Genomic DNA, 21,246 nt, shown 5'->3' on the forward strand with positions numbered 1-21,246 from the left:
GCTTCTATCATACAAAAACGTCATTTTTGACAGTTCTCCTTTACGAGCAGCACACATTGACTGACATTGACACATTTGCACTAGTTGCAACTTGCATGGCGAGAAATGGAACTGACAAAACGTCATTTTTGACAGTTCTCCTTTACCAGCTAGCGCCCATTGACATCTATCATCATTGACATTTCACAGTTGACACATTCGTCTTGTCGAACGTACAAAAATTTGTATTTTGTGACTTGGTGAATTTGGTGTTGGTGAATGGTGTCCTAATTGTTTAATTTTACACAAAGTATTACGTGTCCCATAAAAAACTATTCGTTTTTAACCAGTAATACATAATATCACTCCAGCATAATGTATTTCGTGTCTAATATCGTCAAAGTTACCATACCTAATTACATGGCCAGCTTACCTATTCCGGATTCTTTCGGAGGATGGTTCCGACTTGGAGGTAATTATGCACGTAATTATTTAATTCGGGTGCACAGGTTTTTCTTCAACACATAACCTAATTACTTACCTATTGTGTGAAGGGCTGCATACAATAAATATTAATGAAGCGTGTTTGTATTTCAAGGTTACTTTTAAAGTATATTTTATAAGGTAATTATAATGATACCTAATCTAATTACTTTGCGCAGGCTTTATCACGTAGCACCTCCATCGTGGGTATCACAGACACAATAGATTTTCAATTGTTATGTGGCAGCCGGCTGCCGCTTGGGGATTGATGGGTTAAAATCACAAACTGCCGCACTCAGAGACATTATTGTTGATTAACTAAAATTTATGATTAACCTTCAATTTAATGAAGAGTGACAGATAATGTCAAAATTTTAAATTAATTACATCTAAGTACCGTACCTAATTAATTATTATCAAGCCCCATATGCTCACCGGTGAACAAGATACAATAGAATATCTATTGTGTCTCGTTTTCTCACGATCGATGGGTTAATGTTCCAATTTGAGTGCGGCAGTAAATCTTTTTAAATAACTATTTATTTTCCTACAGATTCATAGGTTTAGGGAGTAATAGAGTATATTGTTGTATTTTAGTTCGAGATTGGCTGGCCCTGCTTCCACCTACTTTGGCTATTGGTGGTATATCCTATGTATCCTACCAGACAATAAAGAAAGCAAGAGAAGCTGGCAATGGTCAGGTGAACCCCTGCATCAGGAAGGACATTAACAAAGTGGTAGATTTCATTGACATTGAAGATATCACTGAGAAAGCATCCTTGTGTAGATGCTGGAGAAGCAAAAATGTGAGTGATATAATATTTTGCTTTGATAATATTGTTATTAGTCACAGACATAGATCAAGATATTCCATGTCACTCCATTTGTATGAAAACGAGCGTGCCGCTTTTTCATAGCTACTGTGTCGTACCAATGATAAGAAAAGTGCTCATTTTCTAGGCCAATGTTTCTATTTCAATTTCTACAGCTCAATACGGCACTTTTAGGTATTTAGGCATTTTTAAAATTTCGATTGACATCCGATTCGATTCCGTTAGCAGACTAAAGAACAGACTTTCGAAAGACGAGCATTGCTCGTCATTTGGGAGCGCGATATGGCACGCGAAGTACATGTAACACATGCGGTATCTATCATAATACCATATGTTTTACATGTACTACGCGTGCCATCTCCCGCTCCTATAGTTATTAGTATATAACTAATACCTTTTAGTAACAAATATTTTAACAGTAGTAAGTAGAGTTTTATTATGAGTTGCTAATTAAAAATATTTTAATTTTAGTTGAGTATTTTAGTACATCTTGAAAGCACTAGTGAAAACTCTAGCACTACAACTTGAAGTACTAACCAGGTAGTATTTACATGTTTCAACTTAAATACTATTCTAAATCACTTTGCTAAACACTAAGATAATGTAAATAGGGCCTTATACATTGTAGGTTCTTCTTCTTCTTCTTCTTTTTGAAAATGGCTCCTTGGTGAGTTGCCAATGTCAGAGTGAATGGCAAGACTCTGTGTTTTTAATCTGTTAGTAGCAGTGACATGGAATAAAAACCTGTTATCAAAAAGATATTTGAAGGACATAAAATATGATACTTGGGGCATTAGCAGCTGTAGTTTTTATTAACAACACTAAGCTCGATTGTTGATCGTAGGAATGGGTTATTGCTATTCCTAGGTATTTTTTTGCACATGTTGCCACAATTACTATATTGTGGATTTTGCAACAGTCTGAGAATTTTGGCATAAATTCGAAGAATAGGTTAAATTATCACATTGCAAATATTACAATGTTTTATCTTATCTTAGTGTTACATGATGATTGTTAAGTACATGCTACCTTGGTGTGCTGTAATCAAATTTTATATTGAGTAGTAATGTTCTTTTCTTAAAAACATTTTTTTTTCAGTGGCCATATTGCGATGGCGCCCATGGGCCTCACAACAAAGAGACCGGAGACAACACTGGACCAGTTGTTGTCAGACACAAGCCTGCTCAATAAGTACACAAACATGAAACAGTCAACAAGGAAAAGGGTCACATAATGTTTTCATAGAAACATGTTTGAGATAAAACTATGTATATTGATGTAAGACATAAAACAATATATTCTGAAGCATGCTGTACATAATATATTTTATTATGTAAAATTATTTTCTTTCTATAATAAGTTTTGTTCCTCTGTAAATCTATTATAAAACCAACTGTTAAACAGTTTCAAAAGTGTACAATAAGGTCTTTTAGTTAAGTATCTGTGATATAAAAACTTAATTTGAATTTTTTAACATAATTTACAGTTCTCAGTATTCTTTAAAACAATTGTGCATATTAATTATATTTATGATACCTATAATTAAATAGCAGATTCCTTTATCATTCAAGAGTTGATTATATTATGTAAAATATCTCAATCATGTTTTAAGGTCAAAATTTTATTAAATGAAACCATTTACTTTAAGTTTTATTCTTTATTACAAACATTTTTACAATTTTATATTAGGTAAGTTGTTAAGTGTAGTAAAATTTGTGTCCATTTTCAAAATTGCATTTGATTTAAAAATGTTGACAATAAGTATAGGTTAAATACTTAAATACAATTACTGTTCTTGCCGATTTAAAAATAAACTTGGAAACTTATTTAAATGTTTTACTTTTAACATAATAACTTAAATCAGTAGTTTAGATAGAAAAGGATACCTATAGGCTATACTTGGTTAAAACTTATCATTACTACTTATGGTAGGTACTATCAAAAATATTTATCATTAAAACAAAAATTAATTACCTATTGTAGTACAACATGATCACAGATGCATTAAATATTTTTATCATAATTGCCAATACACAAGGTAAAACAAATAAAATGAAACATGGCACACGACATTATTCCAATAATAATAAGTAATTAGAAACTGCTGTCTGTTTAGTGGTTATGTACTTATAGGAAATTAAAACTCATACATCATAATATTCGACTAATATAAAGTGCACTTAAAACTGCAGACCAAAGAGTCACTTATTTATTAGGGCACTGCACACTAAAGGAGTGAGCACACTGAGACGGGCCGTGCCGGGGCTCATCGCAAAAATTCGCCTCCATACAATTTGTATGGAAGCGGAAATCCGCTGCGCCCCGACACAGTGTGCGATACGCGCATCCGCTTCCATAGTAATTGTATGGAGGCGGATTTTTGCGATGAGCCCCGGCACGGCCTGTCTCAGTGTGCTCACTCCTTAAAGGTTCTTAAATTATAAAGATTTGTATCTACATTACGTCTAACGTTCAATGAAGAAATATTGGCTTAGACTAGACAATTTATATTATTTCAGATCACAACTAAATTCTTAAACTATTGTTAGAGAAGTATAAATTATTAACCACGCTAATGCTATTAGAGATGGCAATTTTTTACAAACATACAAACAAATTCAGTCTTAATATGCATCTTCTAAATGCGATCTACATGACTTCTTATCGGTCCATATCGGGCACTGATCGAAGTAGGGTGTGCCGCCGAGTGCCGACTGTCAATGATAAATTATTGATAAACAGCTATGTCCTTATAACTGAAAATAAAAGAAAATAATGGTTAACATTCTTGAAACATCACCTTATAATACTTAACTCTACATAGAGCTACAATAATTTTGGTCATTATCAGATGTTCCCCTTTGTTTATTTTGAATATTTTCTCCGGGGTATAGCTGTTATTGTACCTACTTGAAATGATAATAACACGGACGTAAAAAAAGTACAGACGGATCGCCATTAAGAAATGAGTGAAGCACCCTTAATAAGCCCAGGCGATCATATGTACACATCTTGCACAAACACTCGCACTGTAATAAGCCGATCGTACCGCCATTACGCAATTAGACTGCATCGCGGTGACACGTCTTTGTCATTCATAAATAAAAATAAATATGCCATCTTGTGTTGTAAAATGGTGCAAGAACAATACAACCTTACACAAAAAACATCAAGGAATAATATTTCATAGGTAAGATAACATATTTTTAAAGTATTTTGATAAAATAATGTAAATATTAATTCAACTTCAACAGGTCAGTAATGTCCATAACAAAGTGGGGAAATTTTCCCCAAACCGGGGAAAATTTTAAATTATTTTTAAATAATCAAATAATTAATTTTATTGTCTTTTATTAGTGTCATGTAAGTATTTAGCATACTATTGACCAGTAATTAGGCAGGAATACAATAATAGGGGTGTAGACAGTAAACGAAATCTAATACAAATTATTGTTTTTTTGAGAGTTTGTATTATAGAATTACCGAAAATGGACATATTTTACTTAATAACTTTATAATATTTTTTATATTTAATAAGTGATTTTTTTAATTGAAATAAGAGTGTATTTATTTTTTATACATATTTTTAGGTGTAACAAAATACTTATGTACTATCAGAGAAGTTTTTTTTTTTTTTTTTTTTTATTATAAAATTGGGGCCGTCTATAGACTGTTCGTCCAAATCCTTTTTTTGTTATTTTATTATTTAGATTTTTCGCACCAAGGATAATTGAAATAATATTATGAATTTTAATTAATTGTGGTCCATGTCCACGCCATGGACATATATATATATATATATATATATATATATATATATATATATATATATATATATATATATATATATATATATATATATATATATATTATATATATATATATATATATATATATATATATATATATATAATTATATATATATATATATATATATATATATATATATATATATATTTAATAGAATAGAGTAAAATATGTTATACATATAATAAATAAATATATACATTTATTGTTTTATAAATTGCATAAAATAATATTAATGTTTTGAACGGTGAGGTCCCAGTCGGTGTGGCGGCCAGTAGATCCGACATTTTCCGATTTCCTTAGATTTTATGCTGCTCCACCCTTTGCCTTTAGATGTTGTGACATTGGCTTGGTGGAGAGGGGTCACTCAAGCTGGGTGGAGTTTCTAGGTTGTTAAAAAGATATCGTTCTGTGTCGGATGTCTATCAGAGAAGTTGATTCCTATGCAAATCGGGGACATAAGTAGTTACGTCAAACCCAGCCGACAGATCACAATTAACATTGAATTGACATAAGTATTCGACCAAATAACTTTGGTATGTCAATTGCATAGGAATCAACTTCCTTGATGGTACATCTGTAAAATAAATATATTTCCTAAAAATAGTCTACACCCCTATTAATTTCTTAATTTACAAAAGTGGATATAATTGTTGTTTGACGACCTCTGTGGCTCAGTGGGTGGGCTGTCGGTAGCTCAAGCCGGGGGTCGCGGGTTCGAATCCTGCCGACGGAACAAAAGTTTTCAAAGTTTCTGGGTCATGAGTGTGTATTAAATATGTGTATCATATAATAAAAATCTTAAATATATGTATAGTATAACAGTATTAAATATATTTCCGTTGTCTGGTACCCGTAACACAAGTCCTTCAGGTACTTAGCACGGGGTCAGACTGACGTGGTGTGAAGCGTCCATAGATAAAATTGTTGTCTTAGATTTCCTTCAGTAGTATGGGAGGGAAGGTGCTATTGGTGTAGTCACCCGAGCGTCATTGAGACCTAGTAGGAATGAAAATACTGAATGGACCTCTAGACCAGGAATAAATTTAACACCATGTTAGGTGATTTGATTTGACGTTAGCGCATGCTAGAACTCTCGATAGCTCTAACAGGCCGTTAACTGATTTAACAAGCCATTATTTATTTAAAATTACTTGATTGTTTGATGAAACGGGTTACGGGACTTAAGTATCTTATATCTTTTCGTATACAGGTTTTTTATATAGGTTTCGGGGGCGATAAATCTGTCTAGCTAGGAATTATTTTTAGAAAATGTCATTTTATTCGTGTTTTATCGAATACCGAGCAAAGCTCGGTCAAATAGCTAGTAATAATTTTATTATTGTAAATGTTTGTACATAATCATTAAGTATTACTAATAATGTTATGTAAATAATATACTTCTCTGTCCCAATATGTGTTTTTTTTAATCTATAGTGTCATAAAAATATGTTTAAGTATAAAAAATACATTTAACTTGTCTGAGTTTACAAAATTTAAAAAGTAGGGAAATTTATGATTTATATGGCAACCCTCATATCACGCACACGTCCTACACGGGCGGCCATAACTAGGCTTCACTCGTGATTAGAGAAGGTTACGTCCGTACTTTTTTTACGTCCGTGGATAATAATATGAATGGCAAACAAAGGCAAATGGCCTGAACTCTGTAGTTTTATAAGTGGCAAGGAAAGAGTATGTAAACAATTATTATTATTATATGTATGTAGAGTTTACTGTAAAAGTAGCAGCATTGAAGAAATTACTTTTCACTTTTGTTTCTGTGAGAAACACCCGATCGTCATTAATTTGCTCATATACACAGATACTTATAGAATGCCCGCAACTCTGTCGCCCCAAAATTCGTTTATCGTGCTGGAACCGTACGTTTTTCCAGGGTAAAAAGTATTCTATGTCCTTTCCCGGGACTCAAAGTATGTATCTCCATACTAAATGTCATCAAATTTGGGCGAGAAGAAGTAACAGACAGACCGACACAGTTTCGCTTTCATAATAGTAGTTATTGATTAATTATTAGATTAGATACTCACTTCAATTCTAGTTTCCGCCATGGTTTCTTCGTTTCTCAGTAACTCGTGCTTAAGACCGTTTCTCTTTCTGTAAATAAAGTAAGTAATTAAGGTAAAAGCACTAATAGTAGACTAGGAACTAATAGATGACACTTACGACAAAAATACCATAAAAATAAGAATTACTCTAATTTTTTCTCAACACTATAAATTTTATAAGCTTCTCAAGCTATCTGTTGATGTGAAAAAATATATTTGGGACGCCTTCGGGAACAAAATTTTAAAATGGGATCAGTTTTCGTAAATAATGTGACCACGTCAACACGCGCTCGACAATTTCTTAACAAATAGGTTAAGGAAGGCAAAATTTTGCACGTAAGTTTTGAATACATTTATTTGATTTTTTGTAATTACTATTTATTTCATTGAATTAATGGTCATGTTGTATACACTAATTAATGTTTATTTATGATTTTTTTCCATTTTCCCTAACAATATAAAGGATGTCTACTACTTATTAGTTCTTTGAAAATGTAAAAAACCTAATAGATGACATGGATCTCATCTTTTAGTTTTGCAATACATACTAAAGTTATTTTGTAGTTTATTCTACTGCAAATATCACCACTATTCTCTGAAAATAGAATTCTATTAACAAACTAACAAATTAGAACTACTGTACCTAAAAATGAATATATTAGACCTTGTACTGATCTAAAAATCGATTGCTTTAGTTTTTTAGCAGTAAAAGGAGAGCTGAGAAAAGAAAAAAGATAAAAGAAGAGGCAAGAGAAGCATGGAGGCTAAAGACTGAAAATAAATTTATTGGAAAAAAATATGAAAAATAAAAATAAGAGGAAAGATAGTTTCAGCATGGAAGAAGAATGGATAGAGTCTGGAGACATCGTGGATAATATTTCATATGCATGCATGTAGTTACTATGATGAAGTAACTGAAATCTTAAAAAAAAAGGGCAAATAAAAACCTAATAATAGGAAAAATGTAAAATGTAATGTAATGTTCTATGTCAACTATTAGTTCATATTGGTGTCTACTATTAGTGATGTTCGTTTTTAGGGTTCCGTACCTCAAAAGGAAAAAACGGAACCCTTATAGGATCACTTTGTTGTCCGTCTGTCCGTCCGTCCGTCTGTCAAGACCCTTTTTCTCAGGAACGCGTGGAGGTATGAAGCTGAAATTTATATCAATTACTCAGGTCTACTGTCCCTTGAAGCTGTGAAAAAATCAAACTTCTAAGCCAACGCAATCAAAAGATACAGCCGTTTATGCCGCAAATTTTCGACACTTGCAAGGGAATCAAAACCTACAGGGTGCTTCCCGTGAACTCAGAATCTTGAAATTTGGTACGAAGCAACGTCTTATAGCATAGATAAAGGAAAAATTACGAAAACCATAAATTTTTAGTTACATCACATAATATATATTTTTTTAATAATTTTAAACTTACTACCCATTTCCTCATAAACGCGTAGAGGTATTAAATTGAAATTCATACCAAATACTCAGGTCTATAATACCTTTAAGCTGTCGGAACCCTCGGTGCGCGAGTCCGACTCGCACTTGGCCGGTTTTTTTTGTGATGTCATCTATTAGTACTTATGACTAAGTTTACAAAAAGACCAATAATATACAATGTGTCCCGACATCGGTGTCCGATCCTTTAATGTCATGATCTATGGCATATTTTATCGACAAATTGGCTCTCAAATTTTTTCTTTCTCTCACGGTTGTAAAATGGCAGCCATTTTAGTTTTTCTCGGGCTTTCACACTAATCTTACCAGTACTTCTCATGTAAATATCCTATGAAGATAAAAAAGGTTTCATTTGATAGCTAAACTTGTGGACTACGCTTACATAGGCAATATGTTATAAATTTCGTGGACTTAAACATAGAAAAACCAAAGTTTAAGAAAAAAATTGTGTATTTTTTAATTAATGGCTTTTTGTGAAAAATCTAGCGCATTAAACTGGTTCTTTTTTATTTTGAAAAGATAGAGGAGGTTTTCATCTTAAATAAATTCTTTACTTCAATTCCCTAAGTCAGATAGTTCAGAAGTTGTATCGATTTTCTTATGAAGTATAGGTCAGATTAGTATGAAGCCAAAGAAAATTTTTTTTTTCAAAAGTTGGAGAAAAAATATTTGAAAGCTAATTTGTCCTTAAAATTTGCCATAAATCATGAGTTTAAATTTTTTTCTACAACTTTTGAAAAAAAAAAATTTCTCTGTCTTCATACTAATCTGACCTATACTTCATAGGAAAATCGTTATAACTTCTAAACTATCTGACTTAGAGCATTGAAGTCAAGAATTTATTTAAGATGAAAACCTCTTATATCTATTTAAAATAAAAAAAAACCAGTTTAATCCGCTAGATTTTTCACAAAAAGCCATTAATTAAAAAACACACAAAATTTTTTTCTTTAACTTTGGTTTTTCTATGTTTAATTCCACAAAATTTATAACATATTGCCTATGTAAGCATAGTCCACAAGTTTAGCTATCAAATGAGACCTTTTTTATCTTCGTAGGATATTTACCTGAGAAGTACTGGTCAGATTAGTGTGAAAGCCCGAGAAAAACTAAAATGGCTGCCATTTTACAACCGTGAGAGAGAGAGAAAATTTGAGAGCCAATTTGTCGATAAAATATGCCATAGATCATGACATTAAAGGAAATATACATTGTTCAATATCTTGTGTAATGTGTTCACAAAGAGCTAGAGAAAAACCGGTAAGTCATTTAAATAGTAGAGCATCAGTTTTTACAATAGGTACGTTGCGAGTTTTCCTATAAGTACTTGAAAACAGGCGCACCTACATTGGTAGCTTCATTTTCATAAAATAGACATTCATTTTAAGTTTATTGGTGATTTCAAAACCGACGGGAGTCGGGACACAAATAAACGTTTGACAAACATAACCAGCCGTTGCTGTTTACTTAATCGAATTTGAATACATTAAACCAGTGACGGATTAAGACTACTTGATGCCCTAAGCAATCCATGCCTGTGTACCCCCCCTATCCGTATGTAAACACGAATCGGTCATTAAACTTTTACCACCTAAAAACAGGTTACAGGTTTTTGGAGACATGAGACGTAATGCCCTAAGGACGAATGTTTTTTGTCCTTCTGGGGCACCCTCAGTTGGTCAGACGTGAAAGTGAGACGTGATGATCTAAGGACGGATGTTTTTTGTCTTTCTTCTGGTGCCCCCTCAGACGTGATGCCCTAGGCAATTGCTTAATTTGATTAAGGGTTAATCCGTCACTGCATTAAACTAGTTGTATGAAATATGATACACGAAATCCTGTCAGTGGTCGGCAGGATGCCTCTGTGTGAGGTGTCTCCTCACTTGACCGCTTCCTACGCGAGCCCGCGGGATGCCGTATCACTTACAGACTTCATGATTATTTTACTGAAGAGTGTACTTTATGGCATGGGCATAAGTGTGCTATGAGAGGCAGAATAAATGTGAATATTCTCTTCCGCTCGCCGCGCTGTGCTCAATGCTCATCGTGAATTTATTTATTATCTCCTTACGACCTCTATATTTTAATACGGAAAAATATGAGCTTTCTACATGGCATTGGAATATAAAAATGAAATTATTGTCTCGGTATTGTTCGAGCCGTAATAAAATGTTTTTATTTTATGCCCAATCAAATACGTAGGTTGTACCGTATTGAGCTGCACTTTAAAATAATTATGTTGATGTTTTATTACTTCAAGGTAAGTACAAGTAAATACCAAGGACGTTGAAATAATAGCCGGACGGATCGCCATCAAGAAAAAAGTGAAGCATAACAATGGCGCCGTTTTCACTGTGTGTGAGAGAATTGAGTGTTGCCATATATGTAAAAAATTTCCCCGACTATATTCCGTTCCAGAATTAATTTGACGAAGTTGTTTCACGGGTCAAAATGTCTTCTGTCAAAAGGTATAAATACTCGACATGTTAATAATACTTCCTCTAATTCCGTAACAACATAATAAAGTGCGACAAGTGACAACTGACAAGGCTTTAAATGAATGTGGGCGGGGGCGCTGCTGGTAAAGGAGAACTGTAAAAAATGTAGTTTTTGTATGATGGCAGCGTTAGTTCCTTTTTTCCCCACGTTCATTTAAAGCCTTGTCGAGCTTTAAGTGTGAATTATTTTATTATGCAGCAACACGGTTGATGAGGTAAATAATAAATATGGTTTTGAAATGAAACAAAGTGATCTCTTTCACGAGAAAGATCACAAAAACAAAGGAAGTAACACTATTGATTTGAAGTAGATACCACACTGTGTATCTCAGATTTATTTTTTCAAATTATCGGTTTCGGTTATGGTTTTGAAAAAAATGAATTGCATATTTTCAATCTACTATTTATGGGCTACCTTGCAGCTTGCTGTACATAAATTATTTTATAGTTTGTGCGTTCTAAGATGATATGGGTGACAGTTTTCATGTTCCTTGCTACGGGTTTTTTTTACAAGAAAACAAAAAAAAATCAAAATGTAATAAATTATATTCCATCTACAAAAACAAATGTTTCCTATAATTGTAAATGAATGAAAAGATGCTAAATGCTAACTTATTAATAAAAATTATAAATATTAACTGTGAAATAGGAGTATAAAATTATTGTTACGAAAACATTTGAAAAATGTCATATGCATGAAACGGAACTTATGTTAATAGAGATTGACTCTGTTGAATCGAAATCAAATCTATAAAAAAGGGCGGCCATCTTAAATCGCCGGCACCACTGAAATGTCAGTACGAAATCGATAATTTCGATTGCAATTCCTTTACGATGTGATACGATATTTTTTAACTATCAATTAATTTTTGTTAGGTAACTTCCCTACTATTGTCAATTATAATGTGTCACGCATATCATCATAAAACGCACAAATTATAATCGACTATGGGTTTTTTTGGGCATAGTCCTTTCGTTTTAAATTTTCCCGCTTCTTTTAACTTTATAATATAAAAAATATTATAAAGTTATTAAGTAAAAATATGTCCATTTTCGGTAATTCTATAATACAAACTCTCAAAAAAACAATAATTTGTATTAGATTTCGTTTACTGTCTACACCCCTATTATTGTATTCCTGCCTAATTACTGGTCAATAGTATGCCAAATACTTACATGACACTAATAAAAGACAATAAAATTAATTAATTAATTATTTAAAAATAATTTAAAATTTTCCCCGGTTTGGGGAAAATTTCCCCACTTTGTTATGGACACTACTGACCTGTTGAAGTTGAGGTTTTGAGTTCCAAGCAATTGAATTTTAATATTTACATTACTTTATCAAAATACTTTAATACTTAATACTACCCGTTCGAGCTAAGTTTGCCGCTGTCAACTACCGTTCTCTAACTCACTAGTCGGTTATATTGGTGAGTGAGTGAGAGAACGGTAGTTAACAGCGGCAAACTTAGCGCGAACGGGTAGTATGTTATCTTACCTATGAAAGGTTATTCATTGATGTTTTTTGTGTAAGGTTGTATTGTTCTTGCACCATTTTACAACACAAGATGGCATATTTAATTTTATTTAGGAATTACAAAGACGTTACACCGCGATGCAGTCTAATTGCGTAATGGCGGTACGCTCGGCTTATTACAGTGCGAGTGTGTGTGTAAGATGTGTACGTATGATCGCCTCGGCTTATTAAGAGTGCTTCACTTTTTTCTTAATGGCGATCCGTCCGTTGATAAATACAATTTGAAGATAGGGTTGCAGAAAGAATGATTGGTTTAACTAAGTACTAGACTTGATTTTACAACCTACATCTACAATAAGAGTTCAAGAGTAGGTACTCCTTCAGAGTTCAGACTTCTGCAGAGAGTCGTAGCCTCATAGCCTAGGTAACTCATAACTTCTGCAGGAAGGTACTTGCACGGTTTAAATGACAAGCTTACAAACTAGTTTCTAACTTTCGTTGCATGTTAATTAATTAAGCCGTAAATTATATTGAAAAGTTTATCGATGCGTCAGTTTCTCAAATACTTTGATAGTTTGATAGCTGACTTTGATAGTTAGTTAGCCGGCGCGGCGTGTGTGTGGGCGGGTGAGAAAGCCACTTGATCGAGGAAATTGTCTTAGAATACCGTTACATTAATTATTTAAATGCATGGAAGGTCAGTTAGTTCTCACTCAGTAGGTACTCTAGGACTCGTATTACTAGGTCATTGACAATGTGGATTGTGGAGACTCACGGCTTGAATAATTACGTGGTCATTAAGAAAGTTACCACGTAGTTGTATTTTTAGCAAACTGGTACCAAGTAGACGTACATTATACATACTGTTACGCAGTACGGTAGACAGCACTCATTGTGTTTCTCAAATAAAAGTGAAAAGAACTTGTGGACGCTATCGAAAACGGGAGTAGAATACGCATTAAACTTTGTAACTGTCGTCTAGGGGTAGTAAAGTAGACCGTATTGACAGTGGCTCCATGTAGAGGTAGAGTACACAGTACACACTACACTTTACTGACTACAACTACATGGACGATGTAGATGTTACTTTAGACAGGAGTACTAACTCTATAGTCTAAACAGTCCATTCAGACGTTGTACCTTCGACATGACTCTTATGCTCACGACATAAGCATCATAAAAGAGGTCCTGGGGAGCTTATCTATACTAATTATTATATCCATACTTACTTAATATTATAAATGCGAAAGTGTGTCTGTCTGTCTGTACGTCTGTCTGTCTGTCTGTCTGTCTGTTACCTCTTCACGCACTCCAAACCGCTTTTAACCGATTTTGCTGAAAGGCATTGAGATACTTAGAGTCCCGGGAAAGAACATATTATGATACTTTTTGTCCCAGGAAAATGCACGGTTACCGCGCGATAAACGAATTTGGGCGCATCGGAGTTGCGGGCGTCATCTAGTTCTACATAAGCTCTAGCAGGCTTAGCATGGTCACCATAGAAGCGGTTTCTTTCTATGAAAGAATAGACAGACAAAGGAAATCCGCCATTTTGTCACTTACTAATCTGCCAGTATGTCCGTTCTTTCCCGTTTCTAATGTTATGTTAGCCGCTAGGCCTGCTGGTCTAGGTATGTACTCCAACTCACAGGTATATCCTTCGCCACACGATGAGCGCGGTGTAGGCGAGACAGACGATGCTGCAGGTGACAAGCACCATGATGCCGGCCGCCGCGCCCGGGCCCTCCCCGCGGTACCGCGACCGCACCGAGTCCTTGTTCACCACTGACTCGGCACCTGCAAATCAAAAAGCTTATAAGAAAAAAAAACACAGACGAACATGGAACCGGGGGTGTTTTTTTGGAGGCAGTAAAGACAATAGACTAGGTATAGAGGGTCCATACGACGGCAAAACAAGGCAGCCGTCGAATCAGAGAAATAGCTAGAGTTACATAAGAAAACAGAAGTAAGGGCTCCAGATTGCCAGCCGTAGCATAACTGCTGCAGTCGTCAAGTCAGGTTTTTAGTGGAATTATTGTAGACGGTAGGCGTGGCTAGGTTAGTCCAGTCCAATAAAATTTTGACATAGTGAGGCCTCAGGCCAAAGCCTGAGTCCAGGAATAATGCGTGAGAGATGTGTACTTAAATAATAGAACAATACAGATGAATATGCAAAAAACACGACGCGACGTTTCGACTATGCCCTAGTGTGAGTGAGTTGAGCCAAGTAGAAGCAGGACCCGATCTAGCCATTTAGCCGCTCCAGGCAAAGATAATTTTCGCCGCCCTTTACATTATATACAGGAAACATATTTGTTGGGGGGAAATGGGAGGAACGTTTAAGTAAAATACTCAAATATTTCCACTAGCAAACTTAAGGTAGGTTAGCTGGTAAAATTCTCAAACTTATGTGGTGGATAAGTCAATTTCGCCGCCCCTCATTTTTGCCGCTCTGGGCAAATGCCCGGCTCGCCCCCCCTTAGATCGGGCCCTGAGTAGAAGCAAAGACGTAACGACGCACGGAATAAAAAAAGTTTGTACTTATATTTAAGCCACAAGGCTATTTAAACAAAATACAGAATACTCCTAAAGAATAAAGACTGTTCTTAAAAAATTAAGCTGGAATGTCTCATTATCTTATCAAGAATCCTTGATTTACATCTCATAAGATCTTGATGAACGTAATAGATAACGAAGGCAAAACAAAAGTAGGTAGGCCGTTTATTTTAACACTGATTCATACTGTTTTCCTTGATACAGTTACGACTTATAACATAGGAAAGTACCTAATTAAACCTACTTTATATTAAAATACACAAGTCACTGTCCCCATTACTTAGGAAATATTTACACAGCGAAAAACTACACAAGGCCTCAGAATAGCTGATAATAGTTGACAAGGCCTACTTGTCTTTATCTTGCACTTTGGAAATTTCACTTGACAGAGAAAGACAGCGAGCCTTGAATGGTTTAAATACTCTGCCTAACTATCTTTATCTATTAGTAAGAGGGGTACTTGTATCTTTATCTAAATCTTTATCTTAATCTCCCAATTTCATTCGAATTAGTAGGTACGATCGAAATTGTAAATTTTAATAATTGTGGGATATGAGAATAATTGGTCCCAGGAACTTACACATAGCGTATTCGATTGAACTTTTACCTTGTAAATATTCAGCCTGCGAGTCCGGTATCAAGGGCACACTCGCTTTTTTGTCCTCGATGTCTTCTGGAAAGATCGGCAGGTCGATGTGGTCCTCTCTGTCGTCTCGCGAGTGAAGCATATCGAATACTTCCGATCTGAAACGCGACAATATAATATTACTGACATTATTATCCACCTACTTCGTTTTGGCGAAATAGAGGTATCAAGCATACTGTATACCTTAGATACTTGATAATTCTGAAAATACACTACTCGTACTGGAAACATAATAATATCTGGGAGCACGGCAGTGCTCCAGCCAAGCTTTTTAGCAAAGGCACGGCCGTAGCATACTTTTCTCGAAGCGGTTTGCGACTTTTTCACACCCCCTTTATCTTCGATGTTAACAAAGCTAGGGATTTAGAATTTCGGTCACTAGGAGCAAGTATTAAAACTAGTTTAACCTCCAAATTACATAACATTTCGATAAATAGTTTAATAGTTACGGATGATCAAAGTTACTACATTTTGTCACTCACTGACTGACAGATCATCAAAATTCTAAGGTACTTCTAGCAGAACGTTAGAACCTTGAAAATTGGCAACAAGGTAGGTCGTTATCCACAATGAAAGGAAAAATTATGAAACTGGCCAAGTGCGAGTCGGACTGGCGTACATAGGGTTCCGTAGGGTAAATTTGTATTCGAATGTGAGCCAAGCCTTCAACTTATTTTGTAATTTAAATCAACATTAAGTGAATTTTTCAATAGATTTCTTTATTTTATAATTATTATAGTGGCTTGGCAATGAGCACTAGAGAAATAATCAGCGACTGATTGGATTTATTGGGTACCATCGTCCACATGCGTCGTTACATACTAAAAAACACTTTACGCTTGCCGTTTGTGTAAGTATGAACTACCCCAAACATGAAGTTTTATATTTGTTTTTCTTGTGCTCATTGCCGAGCCACTATAATAATTATAAAATAAAGAAAACTATTGATAAATTCACTTAATGTTGATTTAAATTACAAAATAAGTTGAAGGCTAGGCTCACATTCGAATGTGATCTGAAAACTTTTTACGATAGATATATTGCATGGCTATGCAATATTTTGCATGGCTCCTTTTTACATTTAATGTTTTGGTGGGATTAGGTTTTACAGTGGTGTATTTTCAAAAAAATTGTCAAACATAGGGCGAGCCTAGTACTGCGTTCCACAAAAAATCAAACATAATAAAGAGCTCTACCATCAGTAAATAAACATCAACAAGCACTTTTCTAAACTCTAACACAACGTCGACAAGTTGTAAACTTTCCCAGGAAAAGAGGAAAAAGTATTACCTGCTAACTCCGCCCTTGTCATTGACGAGAAGGTTCAGTATCGTGGCATTGGCCTCGAGGGTTTTGTATCTGCTGTTGTCCTCTACCTCCTTCAGCAGGCTGGGCAGCGTCATGTCTGGAGTTCTGGGTGTCGTTCTTTGCAAGCTGTCGCTCCAACATGATTGTGTACCTGAAAAATAGAAATTACTGTTTAAATGACTATACAAAACATTTTAAAGTAATCGTCTTTAAAATCTGTGCTGGTAAAATATAAGAGTAGTTTAAAATTTGTGCAATCTAATAGTGCGGCATCCACGCAAATTAGGAACCTCTTTTTGAAAAAAAAAAAACTTAAAGCTAATGAAATTCAATTTGTAGAGATTTGAGAAAAAATACTTAAAGCTATAGGTATCTGTGCACTTTCGAACAATCGCTCAACCTCTGGGACTCTCGTAGATTAATCTATACTAATATTATAAATGCGAAAGTATCTCTGTCTGTCTGTCTGTCTGTCTGTCTCGCTTTCACGCCAAAACTACTGAACCGATTGTAATGAAATTTTGTACACAGATAGTCTAAAGCCTGAGAAAGGACATAGGCTACTTTTTAACTGGAAAAGGGGGTTGTAAGGGGGTGAAAATGAGTAAATTTGGTCAAATTAAGTTAGTTCCAAAAACTCAAAATAGATGGCGCCAAGAGTCCCCTAGATCGCGCTATTGCTTGCTCATGCGTATTTCTATAAGAGGTGGTACCATGTTAAGCTAAATTTTTCGATTCTTTCAATTGTTATACACGTTCTATACTAATATTATAAATGCGAAAGTATCTCTGTCTGTCTGTCTGTCTCGCTTTCACGCCAAAACTACTGAACCGATTGTAATGAAATTTTGTACACAGATAGTCTAAAGCCTGAGAAAGGACATAGGCTACTTTTTAACTGGAAAAGGGTAAGGGGGTGAAAATGCGTAAATTTGGTCAAATTAAGTTAGTTCTAAAAACTCAAAATAGATGGCGCCAAGAGTCCCCTAGATCGCGCTATTGCTTGCTCATGCGTATTTCTATAAGAGGTGGTACCATGTTGAGTTGATATTTCGATTCTTTCGATTGTTATACATGTTATTAAATAACTCACGTACCAACATAGAAATCAGAAACAACAGTCTACCAATAATAAATACTAAATAGTTAATGGCCTATGAGTATTGGCTATTGGGCAAAGCTAAAGTTGTGTAATGCATTATGCAGCTAAGTTGTGTAACGCTAAATAAGCTTTAAAAGGTATAAAAAAGTTTAATTTAAAAAAAATCATATTATGTGCACACTACACGGCTGTTTTGGGTATTTTGATTTAAGGGGTACCAGGGTTTTAAAAAGCTTTTGACACCAATTTTATTGACACCGCGCGCTATAAACTGAAGTCCACGCGGACGAAGTCGCGGGCAACAGCTAGTAAATAATAAGTAAGATGGAGCCCACCTAAGTTACCTGAGTATTACGTACTCTAGGTACGTGTGTAACGTGACTAATCTTGGGATATGAGCTTAATATTACAACAAAGTACAATATCTAACGTAATTATTATCATTCATAATTTTCCTATAAAATTATCCTGTCGTCTCTAAACTTTAATGTGATCTAATGTGATTATAATAATTTTCATCTGTCGTCACAAACGTGATTAATTTCTCTACTATTACCTGCTGCTTATGCTTGGCTTAATAATTTCGCCACAAATAATTATTACGTAGTAAGTTCTTATTTAATGACGAGCTTTTGCCCGCGGCTTCGCTCGCGTTAAGAAGTATTATTATTTATTATATACAAATTTTCATCCCCTATTTTAACCCCTTGGAGGTGGAATTGATCAAAATCCTTTTTTAAACGGATGCCTACGCCATAATATCTACCTGCATGCCAAATTTCAGCCCGATCGGTCCAGTGGTTTGGGCTGTGCGTTGATAGATCACCATGTCAGTCAGTCACCTTTGAGTTTTATATGTAAAGATTTTTCATTTATTATATTTATTTTCGTTTCGTAATAGATTCTTGATTACATCATTTGCGTATTTCATGCGCCGCTCCTTCTCTACATTTTTCTTATTGTGTATATTTTCATGTAAAACTGTATGTGCAACAAATTGTAAAATAAATAAATAAGAGCTATTATATAGAACAAGATACTCATATTGCTCTATTATAGCTCATAGAATATTATCTACCACTACTACATTGCTTCTAAACTATCATTCCATTACCAAAGTAGGTTGCAACCAAAATATATCAGCCGTTAAAACGTCGTTCTTAAAAGCCGTTATCAGCCAACGTTAATATTTACAGAAATTAAATAACTAACGCTAAGTGGCGTGGAGTATCTCTCGAGTCTCATCCGAAGGTAAATATGGTGGCCAGAAATATTCAATAAGTGGGCCAGGTTTACTGTGGGCTTACTTAACGGTGTCTCGAAACCGGGTTGTATGTTACTTAGTGTTAAATATTATAACACGAGAGATTTAAGTGCCGAATCCGAGTCAGACGTACCCATTTATCCAGCGAGAAAGTGATTCGAAGAAAGACAATGTTTCATTTACATTCAAAATTTTGTCGAGCGAGTGGGATCGAAATTGGGGTTAGAGATTTACATTTTACATTTGATTATAGCTGTTCAATTTGAACAAAGATGTAACCTGATTTTCTTGATCGTTTATTATGATTTTTAAATTATTGAACCAAAAACACAAACCGTGTTTTTGGTCTGCACTTTGTACGTGTACAGTGATAACGGTTATCTTGTAATTTGTATCCCAATAACATCTTATTAGTAAAATATTTTATTAATAAAACAAGCGTCTAATTATAATAGTCGCTTTCACAGAAAAATAGTACTTAAGTGAAAAAAATACGGTCTACAAGGGGTCTACGCGCTACAAATCGCCCGCAATTCCCATCAATTAGTCTCATCAAGTTCGCACGTTAATCCATATAAAAATTCCACTCCGATGAACAATTATACGATACTAGCTGTTGCCCGCGACTTCGTCCGCGTGGACTTCAGTTTATAGTACTTTATAGCGCGCGATGTCAACAAAATTGGTGTCAAAAGCTTTTATAAAAAAACCCTGGTACCCCTTAAATCAATACAGCTGTGCAGTGTGCACACAATAAGTATTTCATTTTTTTATATTAAACTTTATATTTTATGCCAAATTTTAAAGCTTATTTAGCCCTCCGATTACACAACTTTACCCATAAACTATTTATCATTGATAGATTTAAGGTTACGTCACTGCACAGATAAAGTACTGAGTTATTTAATACCGTAGAATAGATATAACAATCGAAAAAAATCGAAACTTAAATGTAAGATGATACCACGTCTTATAGGAAGACTTTTGAGCAAGCGTCAGCGCGATGTAGAAGACGCACGGCGCCATCTATTATGAATTGTTGGAACTAACTTAATTTGAACAAATTTACGCATTTTCACCCCCTTACAACCCTTTTTTCCAGTAAAAAAAGTAGCCTATGTCCTTTCTCAGGCTTTAGACTATCTGTATACAAAATTTCATTACCATCGGTTCGGTAGTTTTGGCGTTTGGCGTGAAAGCGAGACTGACAGACAGACAGACAGACAGAGATACTTTTGGCGTTTGGCGTGAAAGCGAGACTGACAGACAGACAGACAGACAAAGATACTTTCGCATTTATAATATTAGTATAGATTATGTGCACACTGCACAGCTGTTTTTGGGTATTTTGATTAATTAAGGGCCGCGCTACACCGGAATGGCAGCGGCGAGGCGAGCACTTTCAGCGCTGCCATTCCGGTGTAACGCGGCCCTAAGAGGGGTACTACTTACCAGGGTTTTAAAAAGTTTTTAAATTTGACACACATTTTGTTGACACCGCGCGCTATAAACTAAAGACCACGCGGACGAAGTCGCGGGCAACAGCTAGTTAGTTAATATTAACGTGTATAACAATCGAAAGAATCGTAAAACCTACCTCAACATGGTACCACCTCTTATAGAAATACGCATGAGCAAGCAATAGCGCGATCTAGGGGACTCTTGGCGCCATCTGTTTTGAGTTTTTTGGAACTAAGTTAATTTAACCAAATTTACGCATTTTCACCCCCTTACAACCCCTTTTTCCAGTTAAAAAGTAGCCTAT

General features: G+C 34.8%; 2 protein-coding genes across 5 annotated transcripts in view; one reads left to right on the forward strand and one right to left on the reverse strand.

Annotated features, from left to right (window-relative positions):
- Positions 1 to 214: 214 nt before the first annotated feature.
- On the forward strand, positions 215 to 2,637 carry LOC121727180 (CDGSH iron-sulfur domain-containing protein 2 homolog). The gene is made up of 3 exons (XM_042114863.1): positions 215 to 451; positions 1,060 to 1,268; positions 2,394 to 2,637. Exons 1-3 carry the CDS (start codon positions 355 to 357, stop codon positions 2,484 to 2,486), a joined length of 399 nt encoding a protein of 132 aa, XP_041970797.1. The 5' UTR covers positions 215 to 354; the 3' UTR covers positions 2,487 to 2,637.
- A 1,053-nt stretch (positions 2,638 to 3,690) lies between these two features.
- Positions 3,691 to 21,246, reverse strand: part of LOC121727178 — a 32,297-nt gene continuing 14,741 nt past the window's right edge. For all 4 annotated transcript variants that reach the window (XM_042114862.1, XM_042114860.1, XM_042114859.1 and 1 more), the window contains 5 exons: positions 17,098 to 17,266; positions 15,769 to 15,905; positions 14,255 to 14,402; positions 7,154 to 7,220; positions 3,691 to 4,051 (listed from right to left, as the gene is read on the reverse strand). In XM_042114862.1, coding sequence (XP_041970796.1) covers positions 4,046 to 4,051; positions 7,154 to 7,220; positions 14,255 to 14,402; positions 15,769 to 15,905; positions 17,098 to 17,210 — 471 coding nt within the window. In that variant the 5' untranslated portion in view covers positions 17,211 to 17,266 and the 3' untranslated portion in view covers positions 3,691 to 4,045. The remainder of the gene's footprint in view (positions 4,052 to 7,153; positions 7,221 to 14,254; positions 14,403 to 15,768; positions 15,906 to 17,097; positions 17,267 to 21,246) is intronic.

The sequence above is a fragment of the Aricia agestis genome, chromosome 5 (assembly GCF_905147365.1).
Source record: "Aricia agestis chromosome 5, ilAriAges1.1, whole genome shotgun sequence".
Classification (NCBI taxonomy): Eukaryota; Metazoa; Arthropoda; class Insecta; order Lepidoptera; family Lycaenidae; genus Aricia; species Aricia agestis.

Coding starts and splice junctions, on each gene's coding strand:
- LOC121727180 (XM_042114863.1), top strand. CDS start 355: ATGTATTTCGTGTCTAATATCGTCAAAGTTACCATACCTAATTACATG. Junction 452..1,059: donor AGGATGGTTCCGACTTGGAG/GTAATTATGCAC, acceptor GTTGTATTTTAG/TTCGAGATTGGCTGGCCCTG. Junction 1,269..2,393: donor GATGCTGGAGAAGCAAAAAT/GTGAGTGATATA, acceptor TTTTTTTTTCAG/TGGCCATATTGCGATGGCGC.